A 25,180-nucleotide genomic window follows, 5' to 3' on the forward strand; every position below is an offset into this window, starting at 1 on the left:
CAGAACAAAATTAAACATAATTACAAAGGCATAGAAGGAAATCTAGAGGTGTCTTTATCCAAAAAAGTGTTCACATAAATTTATTAACAAAGAACACTTACCAAGGTTTCAAACATTGTATGACTTCAAAATCATGAAGAATTATTTAATTTGTGCTCAGTTTGTAAATATGCTGCTGTATACACAAAAACTACTCCAACAATTTATCATGTTGCTTCCCCATTATTTGCCCCATACCTCACTGCACATGAACTTAACTCAAAATGTTGCCATATCAGGTGGAAGAAGAGAAAGAGAGCCTGTTCTAGAAGTTGTAGAAACTGAAAGATATGTAGGGCACAGAAAAGCATGTCAAGTTTCTCTCACTGAGAAGTGTGATGGGAATTTGGCAGGAACCCCACAGTCTCTTTCTCTTACATACAATTCTCCATTTCAATTTTTAATACATGTAGGCCAATGAGAAAGGCCAATCCCTTGTTCCTTTCAGTTGCCCACCTCTCCCAAGGTATTTCCTCTCAGTTAAACATACATATTTCAACATAAAAATGCTGATATAGAAACATTCTCCTTTTTAACAGGCAGATACTCAGAGGTTGAAGATTTAGTCCTCACTGAAGGGCTTTGCCAACGTAAGTGCTGCTAGTGGTTATGACATTTTTTCATTGGGAGACAGAGTGTGACAAAAGCATTCTTGACATCCATCCTTCACATCTGATTTTATGTACATCTTCCATAAGCACAGGAATTCTTATTTTGTCTCACAAGCATTTAAATTAATGAATTTTGTAATCAGCAAACAGTTGAAGAGACATAGCTCTGGGCTACAGTCCCACATGTCTAGATACAACAGCTTTTAAACATCTCTTCTCCAGAAGAGATCAAGTGGAAAAACTGATTATTTTTTCCTGAAGAACAACATGGGCTCAAAAAGAAGTTACAAAGCCTAAGAACGCATCCATGGCCTTGAATCCAGGGGCTGCTCACCCGCATCAGGGCTCTGTGGTGCCAGCTGGGGCCTGAGCCTCTCCTCCAGTGGGAAAGGCATCAGGTCGTTCCTGGTGATCACCACAACCACTCGGTTCTGCAAGTCAACAACAGTGAGGTGGCGCAGCCCCAGGGTGCGAGAGATGATGTAGGCGTGTTGCAGTGAGAAATGAGCTTGGACTGACATTGCAGATTTGTTTATGTATGGCTCCTCTAAGTTGAACAGAGAAGACATAGGGAGAATACAAAAGCACGAGTGCACCCCCGCCACAGGGTGGGAAGGAGAGGCATAGGAAGGAGGCCGGGGAGAGAGAGGTAGCAGGCTTGAGGGACAGGAGCCAATAAGAACATTAGTTCTTCTCTCCGTGTTCCCCATCCCCAATTATACCTAAAACATCAGGAAATACCATAGTAAAAAAACACTTTCTTTTTTGGTAAACCATCAGGTTCACTCTAAATAAACTATTATGACTGGAAAGTACCCAAATCTCACAGGCTAGAAAAGCAAAGTTGAGCTCCATTGATATGGTCTGAGTTTTCACTTGGAAATAGTCAGTGACCCCAATATTTATTAAGCCTTAAGATTTTTTTATAGATGCTATCTCATTACACAACCATTTATGACATCCTGTAATATTTTGCAGTAAATGATTATAAAAGTCAATTCACATAGAAACATAGACTGCAAGGAAGAGGACAAAGAAAACGATCATATGGCTCTAAGAAGAGGGCCTGCAAGTACTAAACTCTAGTCACTGAATGTAGCCACTATGAGGGCTATAACTGTTTCTTGGTAGGAACCAAGCTAAAGACCATTTTATTGTTAACCAAACTGGTCTTTGTAGCTTATATAGGTGTTCACTAAGTTTTTGTTTTTCACATAATTCTACAGTATCCTTCTTATGTCTTGGCCATTTTTTTCAAAGAGGGTGTAATATACTTCCCAAGTGTATGCTTCCCCAGACAGAGGAAAAATGAAACAAAGACATGATAAAATAATATAAATAAATGCACAGTCTGGAGAGACACATCTCTTCTCTCTCTTTCATTTACAGGACTGACGAGACATTCAAAGATGTAAGGAGGAAATAAATTAAAGGTAAAAAGTTTCCTCTTTCTATACTGTAGAACTCACTACTACAAAAAAATCACTGTGCCCCAGAACTTCACAATGTATATTTCTGTGGATATCAGAAACAGAACTTTCATGAGTGATAATAACAAGTTGTTGGAAGAGATACTGAACTTTGTGCTTCAGGGATCACATCAGGTACTAAAAAGTTAGGTATCAATGTGAAACCTAATTGAGTGTAATAGGTTTCCCGTAACAAAAAAGTTGTGTGGCCCAATGGCACAAGCACTGGACTGGGTCTCAGCTGCACTGGCTTCTACTCCCATGTATGACCTCCTCTTGAACTTTGAAAAGCTGTGTGTCCAATCTCCACCTCAGTTTCCCCATCTATTAAAAGGAAACTCTTAAACCAAACTAGATAATGGATATTAGGAGCATTGTGTTTTTAATAACTTTTTTCTCCTTCTAACTATTCTGAAAGCAAGGAATTCAGACTAGATGGATCACAAACTCAGTCCCACCTTCTTTACACATGACTAAACAGGAGCAGTTTTTATATCTTTTTAAATAAAATCCATCTGGAATTAGGCTCGCTGGCCTGGATTTCCCAGTGTCCCCCCATCTCAGTTTCAGTGATGTAGACTGGAAATTCACCAAGGCAGAAACTACATTCATTTTGTTTATAACATATTTATTTTAGGCCTTATTCAGTATACCAAACACATTATTGCTTTTGGACCCAGTATTTTAGTACAGTATTTAGGAAATAAATGTGGCAATGTCATAGCAGGGATTAAAAAAAAGGTGGGGGAGGGAGAAATACAGCTTTATTTATAAGTTGATGTATAGGCACTGTACCGTAATGGAGCCTAAAATCTCAAAAGCGCTGCTTTATATTTGCTTTATAGGACTGTAAGAGCCAAATAATGACATTTAAATGATCTATTCCATTAACATTGTATCATTTTGTCAATCTGGAATGTATTTTAATCAAAAGCCCCCTTGAAATGGTCTCCTTTGTTGTATTTTCTTTTTGGCTCATTTTATCAACATCTGTTATGTTTATACAATATGAATTAAAACTTCGGAATGCTGTTTGTACTCAGCTACTTTTGTTAAGAATGTAACGTCCCAGGATTGGCAGTGTTTATGTAAATCAGTGCGGCTGACACAGCCATCATAAACAAATGAGAAAATATAACAAACACATTGTTCATGGAGGAAATGTTTGTTTTTAGAGTTGGCTTCAGTCTTACCAGATTGATGAAGAGTTGCTGATACCGGGGATCTGTAGCATAGCAATTCAGCAGCATGGTTAGGCGCGACAGATTGGGCAGCTTCTCCACCGTTATCTGGAATAGGCAAGAATCCATTTCTCTTTCCTTCTGCACTGCACGTTGGAACCCAAGGTTCAAAAGCTTTCCAGTTTGACTCTTTAAGAAAAAGTTTTCTAGCAGAGCTACACTGGCAGAGCTTGTCCAAACTTTATAAATTCTTTTGCCAATAAGGCTTAAATTAGCAATTTAAAACAAAACACTCTTTACTTACATAGATTTTTTTTTCCCTTAGTGTAACTGTATCTCTATTAAGACAATGTAAGTTACATTGCCTTAGGGGTGAGGTTTTTCACGCTGTGAAAATTCACACACTAAGTGGTAATTACATGATAGTATAGTGCAAAAAAATGCAACAAAACTGGTATCACATATCGGCTGAGCTTCAGCCCTCTTCCACAGGAACACCTATTTGCATCCTGGCACCTTATCCCATACATAATTGCCCTACTCCTTCTCCACATTGTTTTGCCAGCCAGATTCCCATGTGCAGCCCAAGTTTCAGTAATATATGATGACTTTCCAGTTGTGCCTGTATAAATTGCTCAAAACTACATTACCAGTCTTGCCTTGGTAGCACACGATTTTCTTCTACCACGCTTAATGTTTACTATTCCTAAAAATCCTTTAGTCATCTATCAAAGGGAAGAATGCTACACACTTTTCAAGTTTAAAAGCTTTTACAAACACTCATCATTCAGAGAGGTGCTATCCCATACAGAATTAAATATTATAATTCTGCTATCCATAGAGAAGTTGAGAGAGAGAAGATTGGAATAGCCTATCAGAGCAAGGAAATTCTTTGCCAGCAGTCTTGCACAACTTCCAGACTCCTGAGTGGCATTATAGTTTATGACAGCTGTCACTAGAAGGTCTCTGCTCATCCTTTAATCTAAATTGTACGTGACCACTTCTTTATCTCAACCACATATATTACATCATTTCTTCATTCATGGAGAGCTCATCCTAAATCACCCCATATACATGCTGATTAAACAAGGCAAGAACTCAAAGAAAAGAGATTACCTTCTCATAGGAGAGAGGATGAGAGGAGGAGAAAGACTCATCATTTGTCTCTGGTTCAAAGATGTGCTCATTTTCCAGCAGCATGCACAGCTCTAACCTAAGGTTAGAGAAGACAACTACATTCATTATAAGGGGCAAATTTTAAAAAACAAGCACACAATGCTTTAGCATCAGATATATGATTGTACCTCAAGTACTCTGTGCAGTTTTGGGAGCCTCAATACAAGAAGGACATCAAACTGTGTCCAGAGGAGGGTGACCTAGATGATGAAAGGTCTCGAGGGCAAGACATGAGGAGCAGCTGAGGTCACTTAGTTTGTTCAGCTTGGAGAAGAGAAGGCTGAGGGGTGACCTCATCACAGTCTACACCTTCCTCAAGGAAAGCAGCAGCGTGGGAGGTGCTGATCTCCTCTCTGGTGATCAGCGACAGGAATGAAGCTGCATCAGGGGAATTTCAGGTTGGACATTAGGACATTCTTTACTGAGAGGATGGTAGGTCACTGGGACTGGCTCATCAGGGATGTGGTCATGGCACCAAGCCTGTTATTGTTCAAGGACTATCTAGACAGTGCTCTTAGTCCTATGGTTTAGTTTTAGGTAGCCCTGTGAGGAACAGGGAGTTGGACTCAGTGATCCTTATGGGTCCCTTCCAACTTGAGATATTCTATGATTCTAGAGTATAGTGGACTGACCACATATTTCACCTTCCTAAACTTCCATCAGCAATAGCAGCATCACACAGTTGTTTTCTGGTTTAGGTTTGGCTACTTAGATTAAAGGACATCACCTATCCTACATGTTCGTCTTAACCTGGATCAGCCTGCTTGGCAGGACCAGCTCATGCACTGTTTAGTTTGCACTCAACAAGACAATACCAATAATAAGCAAATAGAATTACCTGTATATAAGTAGATAGACTGTTGTTCCTTCCCACATCCTTCTTAAGTAACATCTACATTAAAACACAAGATCTGCAAAAAAATTATGTCACATTTTAAATCATCAGTGAAACTTTCCCTCACAGCACTGCACTCTAGAGTTCATTAAGATATTTAATATTCTTGCTGACTTAGTCATGTGAAAATGGATACAATTTCAAACCCTTCTTTAGAGTTCTCCCCTTCTGCACTACACACATAAAGCCTTGACAAGCAATATATTTAAAATTATCATTTATATCTTAGTGTTTCCTTGCTCCCCCCAACACACACTCCATCCACACTATCCACTTCCAGTCTTTTAACTTATATTTAGATAACAAACACCTTGGGGACTACCACAAAGCTTTTTATTTTGCAACATACTTAACATCATGTTAGCCCTGGTCTGTGATTACAACTAGGAGCTACTACAGTAGTACAAAGATGTGCAACACACTGCTAAATGATGTGCTTGAGCAACCCAGATGAGAGCAGACACCTAATCTTCATTAGCGCATCAGAGAAATACAAATGAGGTACAAAGTGGTTTTTATAACTAGAACACCAAGTATAAGCTGGGAATTTTTCAAATAAATATTTCTGTATCCAAAAATATTGATTTGTTCAAACCAAAACCTGTTATAGAAATTTACTAGTTTTAACATAATGTCTCCTGGGAAAGATTAGTCTGCTTCAAGGTGGGATTAGCACACCACAGTAGAGGACTTACACTAAGATGACGTGCCCGCCAGATCCAAAAACTGGTGGTTAGTGCCCTCCCTAGGGACAGGATATGGAAGAACTAGGTTCAAGCCCTTTCTCAACACTCTCCTTCATAACAAGCACATTAGTGGCTACATATGGCATGTCTTAATTTCTGCTGTTGCAGGGGTTCCATGCTGATTAAACAGGGATCTGTACAACTGGGTCCCCCTCATTCTCACTGGCTGCCCTGACCAGCAGGCTATGTGTCATTCTATTATTTTTTTTCCAAACAGTCTCCCCTTCACTATTCTATACTTCTTTGTCCTGCATTTGATGAAGCTGGATCAAAACTGTAATGAGTGCAAAAAACCATAGTAAACTTATGAAATACCATTGAGCTCTCACACTTAAAGAGGTAACATTAGTTTGCAATGTATTACATTAAACTGCAGTTTCACGTTTCATGTCTTTTATATAGTCCACCTTTTCTCCAACTTAAAAACAAGATACTTTGGGATCATCTACCTCCGCATTTTAGTTCAGATCTGGAACACACATTTGAAGGGAACTATCCATGAGTTGGTTAGCATTGTAGAGCACTCCCCTTTCTCCTGAAAGAGTCAGCTGATGCACTCTTTAGATCCAGTCTTGAAATCTACATTTTGTTAATGCAGACATGGCTTTGGTCTCTCATCTAAGGTTCTCAATGGGATTTGTAAATAAGTATGCCTGTGGCTGGGATATAGGTATCATCCTTTTACAGGTGAAGACCTGAACGTAAATATAACTTGTGGAAAAACATCAGTTCTGAAGAAAATCAGTGGCACAGCCAGGAATACTAGGAGTCCGTCACCTGCTCCCACCTTTAAAGCACATCCCATTCACAGGACAAACAAGAAATTCAGTATCTTTCATAAATATTGAAACTTTATTTGCCTCAATTTAATATCCGACTGGCTTTGGTTTTCATAAAATCTTTTTCAGATTACTAAGGAGAGCATAACACCGCAGCAGAGCTAACTGCTGAGAAACTGCACTGAGGAAATACTTTGCCGTGGGCTCACATGTCCCCTCTTGTGAAAGTCACTGGCTTGCCCTAAGCCTCTTGCCATGTGCATGCCAGCATATGGACATGTCGCATAAACAATTAAAGGACTTGGATTTGAGGACAATGATGAGAACACACTAAAAAGAACAGTATAGGCACGCTACAACAGGCAAGATCTATTCCCCTCAGGCCACATTTGGAGGAGGGAAGGGAGGAAAACACAATATACTCATAATATATTCACTATAGCAGAGGACATCATAGAGAATAAATTAATCCAGTCACACCCTATGAATTACCTTCAGTGCATTAGTCACTTTGTTCTGCAGGGCTCTCTAAGGTTCACATTTTATGGTCTTTCACAAACAGGTCCGTAATCGTTCTAAGTGAGATATAAATACACAGATCTAAATTCTGCTCCGAGATCATCACATACAGCTCCAAGAAGTCAATTTCAAGTATGATCACTGGGCCAGGAATATTCCCAAGACTTTAATCCTAACATGAATACACAGACATCAAGTGTGAAAGTTAGGATCCACCCTGGTCGTTTGCCAGACTCCATATGCTCAGGTCCAAAATACTGTTCAGGACTGTCCGAAGTCCAGACTTCACCATTTTCCACTTGAACATCATGGGCTGGAATTAAAAAAACAGCAACATTCACCATGAGCTGAAAGAGCAGAAACATTTGCTCATCACCAGTGGTTTGGTTGGCCGGTTTTGGCAGCTTGCAATTTGCCTGGCACCACTCTTAACTAAACCCAGCAGGGAGTCACTTAACAGGGCTTTGGGAAGTGTGAGAGAAATTTGGCTAGTCAAAAAAAAGCACACACAAATACAATGAAGGAAATCGTTGGAACATTTCTGATAAGAATCCAAGCCTATTAAACCCTGCCATATTCAGGAGAAAAATGAACATACATTATTTCACTTGGACTTCCAGAAGTCATGCTTCAGAGGTATAACAACATCACTCTTTGATGTTACATACAACATCCTTCCTATCACATCATCAAGCCTTAGAAAGCAGACCAAACATGTTTCTTGCACTATTTTGTGAGGTTTAACAGGAAGTGCTAGGATTCAGACTTGGACTCTGCAATTGTTCGTTTACTCTTTATTTATTTAAGAAGGAAGAAAACCCTTAAGTAGGGAATCTCATTTCAAAGATACCCTGGCAAGGCATTGCAGTAGTTTCATGTGCTCTATCTGTTATAAAGTATGCATCATGAAGATACACCTAATTAAGATAACACATTATTATCCCAATATCCACATGTCAGATTTGGCATGGAAGTCAGGAATGAAAAGTATCTGACAGATGATTGTGTCACTCTTCTTGTCAAGATGGCCAATTATCTGAGGAAACTACAAATTCTAAATATTGGGGGAGTGACATAAAAGGAACTGCAGCTCCAAAGTAGCTGCAAATGAACAGAAGGAAGATTAAAAGGTGATGTCACTGGCAAAAGCATTCAGGGCAGGACTCTCCCAAATTGAATGGATAAAAGAGCTACACGGTGGGGTGGGGGGAGGAGTGAGGATTAGAGAACCTGAAGCATCGTTTTTAGCTTGCTTCAGAAAGCTTTAGGCTTATTTCTCCCACATTAATCCATCAAAGGTACCTGCATTGTTTTTTTCTTGATTATATCTGATGTTTTGGCCAATATCCAGCTCGGTGAGGACCAGTGATTAACATATTCTGATCAGAATAAAACAAATGTCTCTTCCATGTATTAAAAATCTACTGTCTCATGGCTTCCCTCAGCCATGTTTAAAACCCAGTGACGTTAATTACTAAATTTTGATTTATCTCAGTTTGAAAATGACAAAAAAGTAAGTAACAATAAATTGCACACTAAGATAACCAAATGTGGCACCCTGAAACTCTTCACAGTCCTTCCTCATCCTCATACCTAGCTGGTGTAAATTATTTTACAATATCAACAAACCTCTGAAAACTTGTTGCAGCTAAGACTTAGTGTCTTGCACCTTCAGCTTTCACAGCAGTCAAAATGAAAAGAGTACTTAGAGGATTTTGCAGGATTTGATCACTGTTCTGCTCTCAGCAGAAGTTCTAGCATAAGCATGCAACTCTTCCAAAAGGGAACAATGAGAGAAACTTTTTTATTCTATTCTATTCTATTCTATTCTATTTAAGAATATTTGTTACTTTATGTTCTTGGTAAGATAGCCACTAGTATACTAAATGCATTTTCCTGACTTGAAATAGCATTGTGCCTTTTTTTACTGGTAAAAAAGAGTATTCTGCATATGGTGAGCTAGACAGTAGATAAGGACTAGATCACCACATACCAGGAACTGTTTTAAAATCTTCATCTGACACAGCAAAATCTCAGGGTTGTTTCAGGTTAGGCAGACTAAATCATTACTGTTTGCTTAATATTTCATTTTTCAAACCAAGAAGGAGCTTTGCATGAATTTTTGGCATTTTACCTACAAGATGATAAAAAGGTCATTATCAAGTACTGGACTGAGGTTTTCCAGAGCAAAGATCAAATCCTGTCCATGCCACAGCCTTTCAAAGGATGCTAAATAAATATTTAATCCCTGCACCTCAGTTTTCAGATCTACAAAACAGGGATTTCTTCCACCTCAGAGCTGTATTTTGAGGTTAATAATCATTACTTAAGTTGCCAGCTGTCTAGTTTTATGGGCACCATCAGAGCAAATGAGCAGACAGTAAGTCCACAGCCTCAAGATGAAAATGCAAAGGCAACTGTTAATAAATTGTAAATGCAAACTTAGAATTTCAAACCTACAGAAAGGCTAGATTTTAGAAAAGGATGAAGACTTAGAATCAGATTTGTATTTCCTTACAAGCTGGCTTGTTACCAGGCAGATTTTCAATTTCAGAGGAACCACACATTTAAACTACAGGACAAGTATGTGATCAGTCTTTCCATTCACACACCAGTTTTCCCCATGCCTATATTTGATTTCGACATTTAACAACACTCTGCACTTGCCTTAAAGCCACCCACATGCTGCAGCAAGGCTGCATACGTTTTTAATTTGGCTTTTTGAGTTAGCACACAGCCTCTGCAACACTCCAGTTTTCCCTCCAAAGGGCTCTGTCACAAAGTCCTACAGCACCTGCACAATTATTTGTATGGCCAAACAGGCCTACTAATTTTAAAAGTATCATATAATGTTGTTCTTTGGAAGAAAATTTTCACACTTCGGATACAAAATAAAACCACTGCCACAGACTCTATAAACCTTCCTCCATCTGTGTTACTCATGAGCTGCAGTACCCCAGGACCCTGACAATACATGGGAGGATCATAACGTCAAGGGCTTTTGTTGAAAGTGCTGGATTCCATTTATTTTAATAGGCAAGATTACTGTATAGTGTATCATTGAAATTAACTGGATCAGCTTTTCAAAAGCAGGAGTCCGGACAGTAAAAACAAACAATGTGCTGACAGACTCTACCCTCTAACATGAAAACCAAGTAATCACAAAATCACTTTGATATTGCCGTCAGCTCCCTAGTCTGCACACCTAAAACAGTTTTCAAGTCCCTAACATGCTCCCCCTCCTCTTTTCTTCTTCTTTGCTGGCTCCGTTTAGATGCAGCCTTCAAACCACTGCCAACAGTGTTTCTTGCTTTGATCAGACCTGGTAGAATCACCATTGTGCACAACTTACACCAAAGCCACGGGGAGGACGAAGGGGGAAAGCTGTCCGTGATCCTCTAGTAAGAAACAAAACCTCGTTTTTATCTCCATATATTCCATGAACTTTGCAGACTTCTGCATGTGATTGAGTAATTTTGCATTCCTGTGATCTAAACTTAGCAACCTCTCCACAACAGTGCCAGAAGGAAAAGGCTCTCCAAGAAGCTTTCAAACCTATATCAGTTATTTCAAGAGTGCCAGCAGCAAGGCTGTCGCAATATTAAGGTAGATATCGCTAAGCTCAGTAATTAATCAATAAATTAAATGTTTTGGGTCTCAAGTCATCTTTAACTTTCCATTTGTCCCTAAGCTGTTGCACTGCATTGCTTACTGAAGGCAAGTACTTCTCCTCTTGCTAAGAAAAATAAAGGTATTGCCTTATTAAACAAGTGTATGTGGACTCTCTGCACACATGCGCATGCACACGCCTTGAGAGTAGTGTTTCATTAGTCCCAACTGGGAGGGCAGATTAAAGAAAAATACCAGAAACCATACCTACAGCCTGACATATCTATGATATGTTGCAATGCTAGATCTCCTTTCCCATAGCACATATCAATATGCTGTGCTCAGTTTTACTGAAGTGCTTGGCAGAAAGCATTCCTGACTCACAACGGTTTCTGTTCGCTGGACTGACCAGAGGTGAGTCATACCTAATAAACTGCCATAAAATACACATACACACAGCACTTTGGATCAATGATTTCTCTGCTAAAGGATGTTACTGTGTAATGCAGCTTTAAGTTTTCAACTTTGTCATATTTTCTAAACTCTGATCTCTTCAATTTACTTTCAGTTATGTGACATTCCCCTTTAGCGGAGTGAAAGCATGCATTAGCTAAACAATGTGGTTTGGATTTAGTGTTCCCATGCATCATCGTGAAAATGTTTGTCTCAGCAATAGTGTCATTATTGTTACTGGGAACAGCTGCTCTACCATGTCTTCTGATTGTGGAAAGCAGAGTATCTCCCTTCCCATACCAGTTTACAAGCTGGGAAATTAAAGCAGGACCATCGAGTAGGAGGTTTATGAGTACACACTGTTCTGTACCTGGCTTTCTCCTACCACGAATGAAGCAGAAAACACAGCGCAGAAAGAACAGCAGCAAAATAAATATTGCAAATAGAAATGTAGTTTGGCTCCCTCCACTGGCAGTTCTTCTGGCTCCGGACCGGGGTCTAACCTGAGACAGAAATCCTCCTCCTCAGGTGCAGCTCTCTGGCAGTTCGGCTCCATTAGACACGACATCCTTTGAGCAAGCATTAGAGCAGGGAGTTTGCTGCTGATCAAGTGGATGTTTAATATCTCCCCTGAGTTTCTGAAGTGGAAAGATGTAATCCTCTGCGTTTTTGCCAGCGCTCCCAGCCTCACAGAAGTAAGTTTCCACATCCAGCTCTGTGTGGACGATGGAGTCCCTCTGGCTTCACCAGGAGTGTCACAGCGACAATGCTGTGCTCTGCTGGCCCATGCAGCTTGGCTCAGGCCAGCTGGCCATTTTTAAGGAAAGCTCACAAAACTTAGAGCTATTTGTGTGATCACATAGAAGAGCAGGCTCTAACTCACCTTGCAGAACAAGATCCTCAGAAGTAACTAGGCTTTATTTTAAGATGGATTAAAGCTGTTTTACAGATTATGAGACCTTTTGAAATGTCTTCAGTGGGAAACCATGCTTTCAGTCACTAGACATTTCTGAAAATCCAAGCTCTGTTAACTTTTCAACTACATGAAGACCATACCTTTAGAATATATTTCTTTTCTGATTTGGAGCACACAGCTCTATTTTTTGAAAGGATCTTAGAATCCCGACTTTGTTCCAAAAATGGGAATTAGGCTCTCTGAACACTCCACTTCACTTGTACCAAACAAACTTAGTTTGAGTAAGGCAATTACATAGTCAATACACTCCCATATAGCATATCAAAATGTGTAATAAAACAGTTCAAACAAACATATTAAGCTACAAGGATTTTTGACAACTTTACCTACAGTATTTTCATTGACATTTCTTTTCGGCCCCAAAATAACAATTTGCATCAACCACAAATGCTGAAGTTCCAGTAAACTTGAGGGGTGAGAAGAGTTGGGGTTTCCTAGGTGAAAAAATACACACAAAAATGCAGGCACAATGCCAGAAATGTCACATCCTGTACAGAAGTAGCAGAAAACCAAGTTTTACCCATTTCTGCTTAGACAGATATATTCTGTACAGTCTGCTTACAGTCAGAGATATTGTGGTTTCTGCATAATTACTTTCTCCCAATCAAATTAAATCTAGCAAAAAAAAAATTCCTTCAGCTAAAAGATAGACAAAATGCAGAGTAATGGCTAACAGCTGTGTAGGTAAGAGTGCAAAGGCAAAAGCAGGGAATTCTGCCTTCAGCCTTACAACAGGACAGCTATGTATGGCACAGGTCTGAGCAGTTCAGGCATGAACAAGATGGCTTATTTGTTACGGTAAAATGCCCAAACAGGCTACTCAGTGATACTTGTCAGCCCAGTAGTTTCTCCAGGAAAATTGTCTCATAGCTGTGTTCAAGGCAAAAATTAAGATTGCTGGGCAGCACTCCAGCTTCTGCCTCTCTGCACCACTTCTGAACAGAAATGGAGGGGACAGATCCTGGCCTAACAAGACACCAGCATCCACCTGCTTTTCTTCAGTGAATACCGGGAGGATTTAACTGCAGTACGGAAACTTTGCTCCTTCATTTTCCTTGGCAAAAGTGAAATAAAGGAAAGAAAAGTCACCAACATCAGAACAGTCCCTGAGAGGAACATGGTATTCATCAGTCACAAATATGCAGGAAACCTACATATAATAAAGGATAAACAGCATCTCAGAAAAAAAAGCACCTAGGTAGAGAGCACATTGTCATCCATTTTGGTGGAAGAAATCAGAGAGTACATAAGTGTCACAGACACATGGAGGGAAGTGATCATGGGTGGGAGGATGTGCAGCGTGGCAACAAAGATGTTGCTGATGACCATGAGGTATCATCATCCTCCTTGTTATATCCCAGCTGTCCCCACAGTCAGGGAAAAGAAATTCATTACCTACAGCTTTCCTCCTCAAATCCTCCATGTCTTCTGTTTTTACTGTGGTTTACATTATAAAGTAACCCCTTGCAAAGAAGATGGAGCAGCAAAACACAAGTGATGATGTGTCTAATCTCTTCATCATGTCAAAGAACCACTTCATTGCCCCACAATGGCCCTACACCAGTACACTGTAACATATGGGGAGTGAAAAAATAGCTCTTTTTCTCAGATTTGGTCTCACACAAATTAGGCAGATGCATAACTCTATCTTTTCCCACTGGAGGAGGATCTGGAGCCACAGACTAGAGCAGCCAAGGCGAGACAGAGCCAGGGGACCTCCCAACAACGCCTCAGTGTGCATTTACAGCTTCACGCAGTGTCTCTGGCAGAAACTTCCTGGGAAGGAAGACAGTGGTCCTATCCTCAGGTCTCTCTGAAGAAAGAATTCCACCTAGCCAGGAGGGCATGCCATTTAGGGCATGACATTTATAGCTTTCAGCAGACTCTGGGCTAACACATTCATAACAGTCCAGCTCCCTTCCCGCAGTTGCTGGGGGGAGATGGGGGAGACATTTCAGCTGCAGTGCAAAATAATAGCTTGTTTTATTCTGATGTGCAAGTATCATCATTACTGTGGGAGAAATTAAGGGGAAAGCCAGGCCCTCAACCTTGTGCGTTACACATAGTAAGTCGATCATCCCCATCAATGCCATTCATCAAGTTCACCAGCCACACGTTCCTCAAACTGAATTCTGCAAGGGTTTCCCAGGCATGCACAGAGCTCTGCCTATGGCAAAGTGTCAAAAGTATTACTCTAAGGAGATCTTTGTTTTGGAAACTTGCTTCTCAGCTACAGTTTGCTTCCTCTTTAACAATTTTAAAGCCAAGGAGTTTTCTTTAGTAGTTGCATTTGTTTTTAGTCTCTACTGCTTACTCAACTGGGGAAGATAACAGCTTCATATTTAGGTTACCCATGTAAAAACGTGTTTGGTGATCTCATCTTGATCCCCCCAGTGGGTAACCATCCAGATCACAAAGGGTAGGAGAAAAACCTGGCCCCACTAAGCAGATCTGGAAGATTTTGGGGGGTTTGTTTGGGTTTTTTTAATAAAATTGGAATATCTGGGTGTTTGCTACAGGCCAGCACTGAGGTGCAAGTTCCAGCCAACATTGCTTGGCCACAGTCCTTGCTTTTGTAAGAACTGACATTGACCTTTTCTCTTCAAAGGGTCAGAGTCATTTGTATGTATTACAAAACATAACAACACTTTGTCCTTGTACAGCAACTCTCATCACTACAGTTTCCAAGTGTGGGCAGGTACTGAATAACTTTTACATTTGGTCCAAATTTACAGTGCTTCATCCATGCTTATTTCATAAGAAGAAACAGTACAGAAAAACACATAAATGAGAAACAGTATTAAAAAATTATGAGCTGCTGCCTTCATGCAAGCTTAGAGGATTGTTTGCTTCTTTCCCCTCATTAGCTTGTTGCCCCCTTCTTTTTAACCTAATAACAACATTTTTGCACTAGAAAAAAAACCACATTTGAGAATCAATAATAATGCCAAAGGCAACTCTCAAGAAAAACATCATGGCAATTACTTTTTGCATCTTCCTCAAGCCACCTTTTTAAAAATATGCCAGGCAAGCCACATTTCCTCCCCTTTAACATTATGGATGTACAAGATGGAAAAATAATATCATTTTTCTGCCTGTGGTCATGTCACCTCCACATGGGATTGCACTGGATCTCATAGGTAAGAGGTTGAACAACACCCTTCTCCTTTAAGGAGTTCACAGCATTTCTCATCTTGGTCTTAAAAATTATGTGCTGCAAGAGCTGTAATTTTATGAGTAAGATGGAAAACCCAAATCCTAACTGCTTATGGTTATGAATACACTAATTCCATGACACATCACATTTTTGGAGGTTTATTTCAGAGGATGGCTGCAGAGCATTCCCTTCCTGGTGTTGGTGAGAACAGCAGAACAGCAAAGTCACCCATGGTCCCTGCTGGGGACAAGATACCCAGAACTAATCACACAAGTACTCAGGCCACTGGGCACACACTGGGGCAAGAAGGAGTGTCATCAGAGCACCCCAGAACACAATGCCTGCTCCCAGACAATGTCTCTGTATGGGTTTCACTGGGGTGAGCAACCGACTGGCCAAAAAAGCCATTTGCTGCTTCTTTGTCAACCATTTAAACCATTTTCTTGTCTTTACTCAAAACTGTCTAACAGCAGCTCATTTATGCTGACAGTGACAAGGAAACAAATTTTTCATTCATCCCTTTTAAAAGGCTCTAACAGAATGTATCATAAAAGAGCTCTGGGGATTAAGCAAAGTACAAGCCTACCAGAATCGTCAGGTAACAACACCTTTTCTCTAATGGCACCTCTCTTTAAGATGTGCTAGTGATCAGCCTTCCATCCCCCAGCTTTTTCCTTGCTCCCACACCACTTTGCTCTGAATTTCAAAGCACAGCAGTATTTGCATAAACTCAGCATACTCCTCAGCAGCCTGGGACACTCACTGCAAGGTGGTTTGGTGAATTAATAAGGAAATTATGAGATTATAAATTGAATTTCAAAGGAACTTTAGCTGTATCAGTTGTCAGTGTGCTTTCTAGTTTTATTGCTGTGGACAGCTGAGAACTAGAAAAGCACAGTAGTTTATGCTATATAGCATCTGCAGATTGGTGCACACCACAGACTACCGCTCAGAAATTTAGGTTTTAGTGCCTTAGCACATTTCTTATTAATAATGTTTATGATAGCATCACCATGAGGGAACAAGTATACATATCATATACAAGTATATGATCCTGCACTTATTGATGTTGTTACTCCTGCAGGCCACTGCAACCCAAATTATTTCCACTGTACATTTCTCATTCCAATCAGATATTTCTCTTCCTAAAAAGTTCAGACAAACTGTTTCACTTGTCAGTGAAGCAAGTTCACAGTTTTTATTACATATTCACTCCCTTCCCATCTTCATGCTCCAGAAGAGGAGCTGACCACACTGCTATGAAGTAAGTTCGTATGATCCAGCTGCCAGTGGTTCATCCTTGAAAATTTGTTATGAAGGAGGCAAGCAGACAAATCCTAACCAAATTTCCACTGATGATGCATGAATAACATTTTTCCCCATCCAGATCAACAGAAGAAAATACTTTTATCCTTGTTTGCTCATAGATAGCTCTCAACTGTCACGCAGTTAAGGTGTTAAACCAGACGTGGGTAAAAAAAAAATTCTCTACAAGATGTAGAATACTATGGTCACTCAGGACAGAAAACACCATGCAAATTATGAAAGATTATGATATTACAATACAAAACTGGCCATGTGTTTGTATTACAGTTATTGGAAGCATAATTCACAGGGCTTTGCTGTGTGAACTCCTATGCAGTAGCAGTTGCATATGCATCTTCTCCTTTCCTCTAGGATACTCAAGGTGGAAATTAAGTCACCGCCTCTCCCACTCATGACCCATCCACTCAAAGGACAGTCTTATGATACCTTCCTGAAAGGATGAATTCACTCTTGTAGTCATATGAAATTCAGTACCATAAATACTTCATTTATCAGGAGATTTTATATGCCTTTTGAGAGTCCCCCATATGGCAAAGATTCCTTTAGTCTAATTCTTGTTTACCCTAGCATGTTACTTCCAGTGACTTTGTTGCTTATCTCATCTGTAATATGATTTATGTTAACTCATTTCCTGTAAAAGCATACACTAATAAAATGAAAAAAATTGTGAAGAAAGAGCAGGCCAGCTTTGAATTGGCATGGGATACTTCATGAGTAACTAGATTCAAATCCTTTTAAATTACTGTTTCAGTGAACCTTTAAAGGCTCTCAAGGGAAATTTTCCCTTCTTCTACAGTTCCCATAAGACTGTTTCATGGGTGCTGTTTCAATAAAACCCTGATGCAATAGATAACCTTGTACTACAAAGGACCTAGGTCCTTTCTTTTAAAGGACACCTGCTGTTCATGCTAAAGAAAGTAGGAACAAGTTTCATATCCATCCCAAATAATCTTCACAAACAGATGCTTAAAGAAAAAAAGTCTGATAAATGGCCAGAAACATCACATGACAGCAATTTGATAGCATTTTTACCTTTTAATAGTTCCCTGGAACACCTCTGCATGGTCTGGCTTGAGCCTACAAACCACTGGGAATCCGCCATGGCTTGTACTTGCAAGAAGCCGAGCCAAGGAGGCAATGTTTTCCTTCAGGTGAAGGACTCTGACGCCAGGCTCCATGACGTCGCTGGCAGAGAACAATTCCAGGTTCAACCTGAAAGACACAGAGCAGACAGCCAAAGGATTATTTAGTAAACAGGAAACGAGGCATACTGTACCATGTTAGCGTTTGACGAGTTTATAATGTGTTAGTAAATTACTTCAAGATGGGAATCAATCTCCTTTATTTGCAAATGCAAAAAAAAAAAAAAGAAAAGTAATTACCCAATAAAACTGCTTATCAAGCACTGCCTTTCTTTGTGTGAGATACATGATAAATTCAACCCTATGCCTGACATGGTCATCCTAGACAGGATATCGTAAGACTCATTTATCAATTTGCATGACTTTTCACATTAAAAAAAAGATTTTTAATCTGAGCTGAAATACTCTGGAATTCTGGCTGATATCAAATAGTTTAAAGTTAAGCACTTTGGGGAAATTCAGGCTTATGCTTATCATTGCAATAGGTTTTTTTGCAGCGGTAGCAGCTTGAAAGATATCCCCTTCAAAGATAGCTTACAAATCATATACAGATTTTCCAGTATTTTCCAACACTTCTCAGGTTCTAGGCAAAGTTTCAGGAAATATGAACATACAAAATTGAAAAACGTGTATGCACTATTTCTGACAGTAGCATGAAATGAAAAATAAAGATACTTTCTGTAAAATTCATGAGTAATTTCTATGGAATTACAGTAGGCCAAATTCTTACAACTGAAGTCAATGAACTGCTCTAATTTTAAGTTTGTTTTCTATCTTTTAAAAATATATTAATTATTCTGACTATCATCTGGACACACCATAAGCCAGAATCTCCTGTCCAGACACAGGCTGACACAAACCACAGACGGAGACAACAGGAGCATAAATTTGCCCACATCCTGTTTTACCAATGTACCTTTCATCCCTGTGGTAAAAGCAACTCTTTCCATATGCTGTTAATTATTGTCCTCCCTCCTAAGAGACACGAGGTTATTTTTTTCATGCCAATTACTCTGATAGCTTGTGATGTGACCACCTGCCTAAGAATAACTGATGTGAGAAGACAATGTACTTCATACATGGCACCTACACAGCTGTGAAACAAGTTTCTTCTTCGTCTGAACTAGAACGGATTTAAATGAATCCTGAAAAAGAACAGTCTTATATGCGTCAAATCACGTCATACCCATCCCCAGTTATATGAAACAGACTGCAGGCAATGAAAATTTGGAACACCATGTTATTACAGATCCACATTTCAAGGGACCAGAACACCAATTTATGGAAAAATGAACCTCTCTGAACCGCATTTTGCTTCTGAGTTAAAATGAGCAGTAGTTTACCTTGCAAATCAAAATGCCTGAGTGCAAAATTTAGCATCAACTAGTGAAAACAAAACCTAAAAATCCCAAAGAGATGGATTTGTTCATTCTTAATCTCACTGACTGCTACCAGTTGATGTAATACAAGTGATGGAATGCAGTGGGAACCACAGATGCTGCTCAGGATGAGTTGCTGTCAGAACTGTACCACTGTGGCTGTTTGCTGCGTAAAACACTCCAGCAGAGGAATTTTATTTTTCTTAAATGAGTTCATCCTCTGCTTCTTTTCCATCTCCATAGGCCAGGTAAAAATTTGTATTTGCCTGCCTTCAGCTTTGTCTAGAAATACTTACTCTGTATTACTATTAAAAGTACTGTACCTAGCACAATGAACACAAAGTGAAAGCATGATTAATGATAATAGCTACTCCCGAATTACATTAAATATGTGCAAACCCCAAATGATTTTTAAATAAGAGTAATGTGAATAGTTGCATTCCAGCAGTTTCTAGAGTGTATTTCTTAGCAGTACATAGGTTTTCCATTTTCAGAACTTTAGTTTTGCTCTGTTGCACGCAAAGCAAATGTTCCAACATTATTGCAGAACTCCAGGAATCATCCTTAGGTTTTGTTAAATCAGTCATTTGTATAAAAGCAAGGGATAGCTCATTATACAGTTCTGTGATCTTGGCTTTGTCTGGGATTATAAAGTGTCTGTATTGTCTACATCAACTCCATACCTTGCATTATCATTGGTCAACTTTTTCAGATGTAAGAACACACTAAGGACTGGCGCTGATTAACTGCTCATTGTCAGTGACATTTCTTTCAATGAGTCTTCTGTCTGTTGCTGTAAAGAGTAACCTTGCTTTGGGGGTGGAGGAGACAGCAGGTGAAAGAGTTGTTTTATGACTGTTACAAGCCCAAGGCATCTTTAAATAGAAATGGCTAAAGAAAGTCTTTACCAATATATTGCTTCTCAGAAAATCACCAAGACAACGTAGTGTTTTATCTATACGATCATAAGAATGAAGGATCGTTCACGTTGGAAGAGACCTCAGCAGTTCTCTAGTTCAACCTTCTGCTGAAGGTAAACTCAGCCATGAGCTCAAACTATGTCCTTGGGCCTTTCTCCAGTCAGGTCTTAAAAACCTCCAAGGATGGAGGCTGCGCAACCACCCTGGGCAGCCTGTGCCACTACCCCACTGTCCTAGTGGTGAAAAGGTATTTCCTCATATCCAGTATGAACATCTCTTGTTTCAACTTGTGCCTGTTGTTTCTTGTCCACCATGCACTATTGTGAAGACCATGGCTCCATCTTCTCAATGATCTCCAATAGTTACAGGGGCAGGGGGGGCACACTCTTAAGTGCCTCCAAAGCATCCTCATCTCCAGGCTGAACAAGCCCCAGTTCTGCAGCCTCACAGCACAAGTGGCCCAGCCCTGAACACTGCAGTTTGGCAGCATCTGCAATTCTGTTTAAAGTACACTCCATTGTCTCCTCCATGTCATTTATGAAACAGTTAAACAGGCCAGGTCCAGGGATAGACCCTGTGGTGCTCTACTTGTTAGGCCTCCAGGCAACGTATGATCCATTAACCACCACCCTCTAAGGCCAACCACCCAAACAGTTATTTTACCATCTGGTTGTTCAGCCTCTAAACTGTAACATCTTATCTTGGACACAAGAACATGATGCAAGACAGTGCCAAAAACCTTGCTAAAGTCAATGATATCAACTGCTCTCCCCTCATCCACAAAGCCACTCATTTGTGCATAGCAGGCAATCAGGTCAGTCAGCCATAATATACCTTTGGTCAATCCATCCTGACTGTTCCTGATAACCACCTTCTCCTTCATGTGCCAGGATCAGCCTTCCCAGCAGCAGCAAAGATCCAAAGATGGCAAAGGAAACTCAAAGAAGAGCCAGAAGGAGAGTACAGACAGTGAACAGAAGCCTGAAAACCAGCCCAGGCACCTACATGCGCATTAGCCCACCAACAGCTGTGCCAGCTGCCCAGGCCATGCTCACAGCCCTCCAGGTAGTGTCATGCTGCCCACGGGCCAGTTAGACACCAAATGTACGCCAAAGCCAGGCATCAGCCCCTGCGGGCAGCATCCCCACCATTCATGAATCCCTTCTCCTGCACAACTATAAGCCTGCCCAAATGCCTCCCAAGGATGCTTTGTTTAGCTGGTGAGTGTTTATGCAACAAAGCCTTTGGTTTCACAATGCAGTTTCAAGCAAGGACATTTCATTTACCATTTTGAAAATGTCTTTTTGTATGGAGTAACAAGAGGTACTTACATTTGGATTTTATCAAGTAAATCTTTCTTACATGATTAGATTTACCTCAAGGAGAGACACAGAACTGTAGTCACACTACTAAAATAGATCTAGCATAAATTTTTCTTATATAGGACATGTGAGAACATTTTCTCCCAAAATGTAATTCACTATAGCAGCATAACGTGTTAAAGTATTAAGGCTATTTCACCAACATTATGATATCCAAGTTTCAGGTTCCTTTCAAGAGCACATCCATGAGGCTGGATATAACATGGAATGAAGACAACCTGCCTTATGACCTAAATAAGACAGTCATTTGGTAAGAAGCCATTATCCCTGAATGGTAAACTGTCTTGAAATGATTCATGGAAATGTAGTTCAGGCCCTGTTGCTATTAAATCCAATGGAAGTCTTCCCACTGAAATAAATTGTTACAGATCTAAGCATAACAGATCTAAGCATAACATGGAGGTTTCCTTAGACAACATGCAGTACAAGAGAACTTTTCTTCAAATAGGATTTACTCTATATTTTATGCAAGTTTCAAATGATTAAAAGGACTTTAAGTGGGTGGGAAAGAAGCATAATCCTAACTCAAACAGACTGCAAGGACCAAGGTGCATGAGAACACAGGCAGTGCTGCTTGCTTGGATTTATTCACAGACTTGCCCTTATCTGTTTTAGCTGTCACTTCCACCCTCCTGTTTCTGCACTGAGAATGTTTACCCATTGACTCGCCACAGGCCGTCCTGCTCAGGACAGCCCTAGCTTTTATTTAGGCTTCTTGTAAACCATTGTTTTATTGCCCTGACTGGCCACTGCATCTTGTATAAATAGTCCTCAGGAGGTTGTTTTGGGATTTGCTTAATGCTTGTGGTGATTTTTAGTCTGAGCATTGTTGGGACTCTGAACAATTGAGAGGGCAGGCTAGTTAGCTTAAGGGAACATCATCAGGTTGGAGGTCATTAAAACTACTTACCTATGTTATAAACATCAGCAAGTATTAGAGCTATTAAGTTCTAGTTTCTACTATTCACGCTTTTCTGAGACTAGGGCATTCTTTTTTTTAAATACATTTCATTTGGCCAGAAAAACTGAACAGATTTATTTCATAATTTTCATTCTAGTACAGAATCAGCTACACTGCTATGAAGACCTGTAGCTGCTACTACATTATAAATACAGTTTACTTATATTAGCTTTCTTTTGCTCTATCATCTTTAATGAAAACCCATTGTGAATATACTCACAACATTGCAGGGAATTGCTTACATTTAAATACTAATTCTTTTTTTACTTAAAAAGTTATAAAAAAAGATTTCTACATACTTGTCACAGGACCACAAATCTTCTTTTCAACAAGACATTTGGTAAAAGTGAACTATGAAAGTATTTGAAAGCAGTGGAAAGCGAACTTACCCAAAAGCTACATGCCAGTATTGATCTCACTATACTACAGAAATGTTAATCATGTGCAGATGACTGAATTCAGTAGTTTCAAAAGTGAATTCTGTGAAAAAAATGGTTCTTTAAGTATGTTCACAGAATACCACTGAGATCAATAACTGGAAGCAAAAAGCTCTATAAAACCTCCTTTTGCTGGAAAAGGACACCACTTAAATTAAATTCATTTTAAAACTGATTTGCTCCACTCAGTGCTAACCCCTGAAATAGACATATTTAAACAGATTAAGGTTAAATTCAACCAATAAAATCACCGTGTGCATTGATGTAAGTGCTAGTGATATGCTTTTGTTTAATTAGATCTATTTAAAATCATTTTTCAGTGGAACTTTGCATGGCAGGCAAGGCCTACGACTCCTTGCTGTCTCTATTTTAGTTGAACACTAAACTGAGTGAGAAATTCTTCCAGTTAAATCAGGAGCCAGAAGTTTGGCAGAGTTCAGTCTCCGTTCAGTATATCTACAAATATTTACACTGACTGTAAGATGACAAGCTTCCCAGCATCCCCTGGTCCTGGCTCCCTCAATATTCTTAAATGAGGGGACATTTAGCTATTCAGTCTAAAGGCCTTTTGATAGTACAGCACTTATTGTGAAATGTGTTGTTTGGGTTAGCTGAATGTCTCTGTCACTTATTTCCCAGAGAGGATTTGAAAGTTATATATGTTTAGCAACTACTGTATGCTAAAGACAAATGGATTTCCACAAGGTCTCATAATCTGCTGGGAAACTGTCTCTCTCTAATGCTTGAAAAATTGCAGAACAAAAAAGAAACTAAGGAAACAGATAAGAAAGCCTTTGCGTTTTGGAAGAGATGGATGGGGAGGAGGGGAATGTTGTATGTTTGAGGGGGTTCTGCCAAGAGTTTGCTTTTCTGTTCCTTTATCCCTTATAAAGTTTTTCCCACCAGCACTGTCAGTAAAAAATACTACTAAGGTAGAAAAATAGTAGCTCCTACCCACTTTGCATAGATGTAGCTGTTTATACAAGTGCATTTAGCTTTAAAAAAATGAAATAGGTTGTGTATGAGACCTTGGGATAAGCAGGTAAACTATCATGTGAACGGATCTACATGCTGGAATTACTCAAACAACAGCTTGGAAACTACAGCCTCAGCTCACCACATGTGAAACCATAGGTAAAAACTTAAAGGTCATAGTTCTTGACTTAGTTTTCACAGTGCAAGTCCAAAACCAAGTTTACAAATTGTAAGTAGCAGCCTACTTTAGTCATGTCAGTATTAAGGAGAGTACAGGCATCTAAATATTCAGAGCTATTGACAGTGCCTGCTCACTACTTCCACCCAAACCTGAAGGCATCTAAACTCACTTGGTGTTTCTATTCAGAACTGTGCATTTCCCACATTCTTAGTAATGTCTGTGGAAATGTCTCAGTCCAAAAAAGCAGCTGTCTGGAATGCACCTGCTCTCAACCCTTACACGTATATCAACAGCACTGCGAGTCCAGCGCAAGGCACTGCACCATGGCCGTTGAAGAGTGGCATCCAAAAGACATGACCTGTAGAAGACTATATTTAGTGGAAACATGAGCGATCTGAAATGGTTTTTCACTTCAGCCATGGGGGATCCAAACCCTCACCTGGGATCTCTAAGACACAGGGGATGCTGCAGCACACAGGCTCTCAGGGGGCCAGGAGCAAACACCCTCCTGCCAAGGCTGCTCAGCTGAACAGTCAGGCAAGGAGGACCCCTGCAAGCAACACCTAGCCAGCTCTAGAGAGAACATGTGTGAATGTGTATAAATGTACACAGAGAGAAAGATCCAAAGATGGATTAGCTATCTTGATGTCTAATGGGTTAACCCTGGTGGACATACTACTATTATTACTATTAATACATATTACTGTATGCAGAATTGGAATGATTCAGCTATCCTTATATTTTCCATATTATTATCTGAGCCTGTAGGAATCTTTTCCCTCCCCCCCCCAAAAAAAAGTGTTAAGCTTGTGTTAAATCCATCTGCCCTGTCATAACCAACCAGAGGCAAAGAAAGTAATTTCTCAA

The 25,180-nt window shown here is 39.8% G+C and overlaps 1 protein-coding gene across 1 annotated transcript in view; it reads right to left on the bottom strand.

Annotated features, from left to right (window-relative positions):
- Positions 1-943: 943 nt before the first annotated feature.
- The window catches only part of LOC141921254 (chloride channel protein C-like), an 84,017-nt gene continuing 59,780 nt past the window's right edge, over positions 944-25,180 (bottom strand). The window contains exons 13-16 of the mRNA XM_074819599.1: positions 17,969-18,148; positions 4,417-4,513; positions 3,313-3,408; positions 944-1,195 (exon numbers count right to left, since the gene is read on the bottom strand). Of these exons, the coding sequence (XP_074675700.1) occupies positions 944-1,195; positions 3,313-3,408; positions 4,417-4,513; positions 17,969-18,148 (625 nt within the window). The remainder of the gene's footprint in view (positions 1,196-3,312; positions 3,409-4,416; positions 4,514-17,968; positions 18,149-25,180) is intronic.

The sequence above is a fragment of the Strix aluco genome, chromosome 1 (genome assembly GCF_031877795.1).
Source record: "Strix aluco isolate bStrAlu1 chromosome 1, bStrAlu1.hap1, whole genome shotgun sequence".
Lineage (NCBI taxonomy): Eukaryota > Metazoa > Chordata > Aves > Strigiformes > Strigidae > Strix > Strix aluco.